This window comes from Neltuma alba, unplaced genomic scaffold, assembly GCF_004799145.2.
Source record: "Neltuma alba isolate B1F8T4 unplaced genomic scaffold, ASM479914v2 tig00011588_pilon, whole genome shotgun sequence".
In the NCBI taxonomy this organism is placed as follows: Eukaryota; Viridiplantae; Streptophyta; class Magnoliopsida; order Fabales; family Fabaceae; genus Neltuma; species Neltuma alba.
In genome coordinates, this window is record NW_021636241.1 from 135,406 (window position 1) to 141,081 (window position 5,676).

Genomic DNA, 5,676 nt, shown 5'->3' on the forward strand with positions numbered 1-5,676 from the left:
AGCAAAGCTCACACGGAGAGAAATAAACTCAATTCTCATTCATCTAAGTCTTAATTTTAAGTACAAAAACGTAGCCTATATATAGGCAACCATAGAACACTCTAGAATCAGCATCTAAGACATAAATGCTAGGGATGATGCTTCATTAATAATTATTTGACTATGGGAGATATCATTTATTATATAGAAATAAAATGAAATAACTTAAACTTCAAGAACAAGTCTGTTGTTTGAAAATAGGAAACTAATTAAAACAAATAGAATCCTAATTAATGTCAATAATATCACTCTTGATGCTTCTTGAATCTTCTTGGACCTTCCAAATGGAACTTCATTGCTATTCACATCCAAAAGCATAAATGGGCCTTTTAGACATCCATTTGGGCTTGAATGTGGTTGAATCACGTTCTGGAATTCCCATGGTCCATAGCACAGTGCATTTGGGCCCCAATTTAAAATATTATAGCTCTAATGGACTCCTTCATGTATATATAATTTGTGTTGGGCCTTCAACAACATGGAAATTGGCTTCAAATGCTCCTTTTGGTCTCTTAGAATGTGCTCCTATCTTTCTCAAAGTCCAAATGTTCATACTCTGATGAATTATATGCCATGATGGTTTTTAGGGCGGCCTTCCATATGTCACGTTAGGCTCCGTATGTAACATGTCATCATCCATGTCCTCCTCCACGTAAATATTCTCGAGCTATAAATCCCTTGAACACTTTGGAGGGCTTGTTGGGCTTCTAACTGAAGGAGTGCTATTTGGGCTTCATGACCTCCATATTCAATGCTTCCTGGCATGCTATCACTATGCTCGTATAAATGACAAAAAAGTAAGAAAGATAGAGCTTTGTGAATATGAATCCTAGGATTGAAACCTAGCAATGAGGTATAATGAAAAGTTAAGGAGGCCAGGTTGAGTATATAAGTAGGGATATTCTCCCCAGTTGACCTCTCATCAAAGATAAGAATAGAGGTTTGACCTAGAAATTTCAAGGACGAAATTTATTTAAGGGGGGAGAAATGTCACATCCTGCCAAATTTAGCATTGATAGAAGAGATAAAAATTTTAGTTAAGGGTCAATAGGGAAAGAAGATTGGCTAAGAAAACTAAGCATGATGTGAAATCCAAAAAGGGTTCGAACCGGTATTTTTAAATTTATTGGTTCAGGAAGGGCAAAACAGAAAAATTTAAAATTCTAGAAAATTACTAAAAAAATGAGAAAAAAATGCAAATTAGAGGTTTTGAAAAATCGGTTGAGGCCCAAAAGATTTTATTGTGGAAATAAATTGTTATGGAATTTTCCATAAACGGAGGTTTTTTAGAAAATTAGTAGAAAATCAAAGGAAAATAATTATTTTAATTAGTTAGAAGTCTCAATAATTGTGGAAAAAATATGGCCAAATCATCTAAATATTTATTTGAATTTATAAAATTATTTGTAGGACTTAAAGGCTCAGGAATTAATTTTAGAAAATTTATTTTCCTGCAGCGACAAAGATAGAGGCCTAATCAGAAAAAAATTCAAGGGTTAAGGTGCGGATTTAACAACCATGTTTTACAAAAAGGACAACTGGCACCATTTACTTTTGAAGGGTGCTAAAGTAGACACAAACATTAAAAAGAGCGCTTTTTAACCACAGCCGTTGAAAGGCCTTAACGTTGACGGTTACAAGGATGGGCGTGAGAAAAATTTGACCTAAAATGATGAAGTGACAGGGAGTAAATAGTGACGTGGCAGAAAGAAAATGGTGATGTGGCTGAGACCTAAAAATTGGATTAAGTGTGAGGCGCGAAATCAAACATTAAGAGTAGGAGGCAAAGCGTCGATGGGGTAAGGAGAGAACGAGAAAGCTGAGAATTAAGATTCTTGTAGGGTTCTGAATTGGGAAACTGAAAACGTGAGAAATCGAGATAGAGGGTTAGCAAGTGTGGTCCATCGAAGAGTATGTGATCGAAGATTCTTGAAGGATTACAGACGAGGGAACAGCAGATTCTTCACAGGTAAGCATCGATTTAGACAAAAAGTTGTTGTATTTTTAAGTTGAATAGTGAAATGGCGTCGAAGCCCTTAATAATTTGGGGATTTACTTGTTGCAGTGCGAATGGCGACAAACAAGGGTGATAATGTTCCTGTCGAACCGGGCAATGTTGACGCAAATGGAGGAGACGACACGGAGGCCAAGAAGTACGAGACATTGGAAGAGAAGCATGCGAGGCTACTTAAAAAGGTGAGTCAAATGTTTGATTTGGCAAAACGAAGTGTGCAAAGGACGAAGGAAAAATTGAGTGAGGGGCATGGAAGCATAGGTGAGTGGGTAAGAAGAAGTAGGGAAAATGAGAGATGGGTCTGGGCCAATCAAGATGAGAGAGAGGTAGGGGGCAATGAAAATGACAAAGAGGAACAGGGCAATGAAAATGACAAGATCCAGAACAAGAGGTGATTGAGTGTGTAGATGTAGATGGTTTAGAAGAGATAGATGATGATGGAATTGAAGATTTACTGAACATAGGGAGGAAGGGGGAGATAGTGAGGATGACGTTGTTAGAGAAATTGACAAAGGGAAAAGAGTGTTGGTTATGGATGAGGATGACGATAAAAGTGAGGAAGGGGGAGATAGTGAGGATGAAGAAGGTTATGATAGCGAGGATTCGAATTATGTTGGAAATAGTGCTAGCTCTGACACTGAGGAGAGTTTGGTGGATGATTTTGAAGTATCTGAAAATAGTGAAGAGGAAGATGAGGATATGGGCCTTAATGAAGATTGTGAGCCTCCAGATGAAAGAGTTGGGCTTAACGTGTTGGAGGGCTTGGGAGACAGCCTTTCTTTATGTTAGGCATGACTTTCCTAGACCTAAATGAGCTTAGGAGCGCCATAGACAGCTATGCTATTTCGAAAGGGGTGAATATCAAAATTATTAGAAGTGAGAATAGGTTATTAAAGGCAATATGTGAAGAGGGCTGCCCATTCACCTTATATGCATCGAGAGATGGGAATAATGTGGGCTACAAGGTGAAGACATTGTGCAATGAGCACAGGTGTGGTAGGGTTTTCAAGAACCCTAGGGCAAGTGTGAAGTGGCTAGCCGAACACTTCAAGGAGAAAATACAGGAGAAACCTAATTACAGCATATGTGAAATGAAGAATGATGTTGAGCGTGAGTTGAAGGTCCACGTGAGCTTACATAAGTGCAAGAGGGCAAAGAGGAGAATAATACAACACATGGATGGGAGCTTCGTAGATGAATTCTCCAAGTTAGAAGCTTATTGCAATGAACTGAAAGTGTCAAATCTGGGGTCAGATATTAGTGTGGAGATAAGTAACGAGGCTTTGGAACAAGGGAGAAGAGTTTTTAGAAGAATGTATTTGTGTTTTAATGCAGTAAAGGTATGATGTTTAGATTTCTGTCACATATGGTATAATCTGTTAATTTGTTGTTTTATATTTCAGTTTGTCCTGACGAGTCAAAATTGTTGGTTTAGGTTGGTTGGAAAGTTGGGTGTAGACCATTGATTGGAGTTGATGGAACATTTCTAAAAGGTAAAGCTAGAGGGATTCTGTTAACTGCTGTTGGTTTAGATGCTAACGACTCATTGTACCCGTTAGCATTTGCTTTGGTTGATAAAGAGAATGGTGTGAATTGGAGTTGGTTCATTCAGTGGCTTAGGATATCACTTGATCTTCACAATGGTGGCAAAGTAACTTTCATGTCAGACATGCAGAAGGTATGATTAGTTACCTTTGCTGATTTACATATGACTTATGTGGTTTTAATGAGAACATTTAATTGACTAGTTCTATACATGTAGGGATTACAACATGCTGTGACAGAGATACTTCCAGAGGTCGAGCATAGACTTTGTGCAAGGCATATTTATGCTAACTGGAGCAAAAGGTGGAGAGGGAACGAGATGAAGAAAAAAATTTTCTCTTGTGCTTGGAGTACGTTTGAAGAACAATTCAAAGACAATCTCAAAGCACTTGGAGCACTTAACAAAGAGGCAGCTGAAGCAATGGTGTCATACCCTATATCTGCTTGGGTAAGAGCTTCTTTCAGTAATAGATGCTTGTCTTGGGTTGTAGACAACAATATGAGTGAGAGTTTAAATGCTTGGATTGATGAATATCGATATCTACCTGTTATTAGAATGTTTGATGGGATAAGGGTTAAGATGATGGAAAAATGGGCTGAGAGTGAGCAAAATGTGAGGAATTGGAAAGGCAACTATAGTCCAAAATGTCTGGACTTATTTGAAGCAAATAGGTTGTTGTCCTCTACATGTAGAGTTTTTTTCAATGGGGATGAGGGATTTGAGGTGACTGAGGGACAAGATAGGCACACAGTATGTCTCACTAGGAAAAGGTGCACGTGCAGGGCATGGGATTTAACTGGAATCCCATGCCAACATGCTATTCGTGCTATGTATCATTGTAAACTGGAGCCCCTCACCCATATCTCACGCTATTACCACAAGGACACCTACATTGCTAGCTATAGGACAAAGTTTGCACCTGTGAGGGGCAAACAATTCTGGGATACAGAACAGTTTATCCCTATGCTACCACCACCTGAGTGCACATTGCCTGGCCGACCAAGGAAAAAAAGAATCAGGACAGAAGAAGTAGCAAGAAGGACAAATGTTGCCTCTAGGAAAGCTGCTCAAGCTACGTCAAGTAAAGTTGGCATGAGCAATGGTTCAGAAACACCACTTGTCGAAAGAGTAAGCAAACGGGGACAAGTCAACAAATGTGGCTTCTGCAGGAAAGTTGGGCACAATAGAAGCACTTGCACAGAGGTAACTTGTGCCAATTTCTTTATATTCATTTATTACAATAACTATAAGCTAACTTTTCATTTCTTTCTAGGCACCTCCCTCAAATAAGCCTCGACCTGGTAGAAGGAGGAAAACAGCCAACCAAGGCACAACACAGCAACCATCCAATCCCACTTCACCTTCACAGCAACCACATAGTCCACCTACACAGCAACCACCCCCTCCACCTTCACAGCAACCACCCAATTCCACTTTACCCTCCCAACAGTCGACAAATCATCCTCCATCGACACAACAACCACCTAAACCTTCCAAACACATAGCAAGAAAGAGGGTTGTCTACAACCCAGAGTTGAGTGTGGAATGGGTATAAGAATTGATGAGGGAACTGGGAGAACCGTCTACAATGTAAGTATTACTAGACACTATTCTCTTCCATTTTAATTCATGCAAAGTTACTGTCATTTAAGCAATGTCATTGACTTATGCAGCCTGGAATGCGTTCTGAGGTGGTCATTGAGGAGGGTATTGCACAGGAGTATATACAACACTACGTGGACCCTCAGAGTAAATTTCCAATCCCAAATGAGAAAGAACTTTGACTGTCACGAGCTTTAAAACGCACTGCACCAGAGGGTTCCAGGAGGATACCATTCACTAGGCAAGGGACCGCTGTTTCACAACCATCAACACTACCATTTACACCTCCTGGGTTGATGTGGAAGGGCCAACGAAGCATTTCAAGTACCCACCTCCAACTACAGAGCCAAATGATGAAGACAAGAAGCAAGACCAACTCTAAGAGCTCTGACATTTAGATTGCTTAGAAACATTTAAGACTATGTATTTGACTATTTTGTACTACGTATTTCGTTACTTGGATTATGGTTACCTT

General features: G+C 39.5%; 1 protein-coding gene across 1 annotated transcript; it reads left to right on the top strand.

Annotated features, from left to right (window-relative positions):
• The first annotated feature begins 2,844 nt into the window (after window positions 1-2,844).
• LOC114715388 (uncharacterized) lies at window positions 2,845-5,383 on the top strand. Its single transcript, XM_028900227.1, has 5 exons — window positions 2,845-3,393; window positions 3,489-3,731; window positions 3,816-4,802; window positions 4,873-5,148; window positions 5,273-5,383. The coding sequence occupies exons 1-5, from the start codon at window positions 2,845-2,847 to the stop codon at window positions 5,381-5,383; spliced, it is 2,166 nt and encodes a 721-aa protein (XP_028756060.1).
• Window positions 5,384-5,676: the final 293 nt, after the last annotated feature.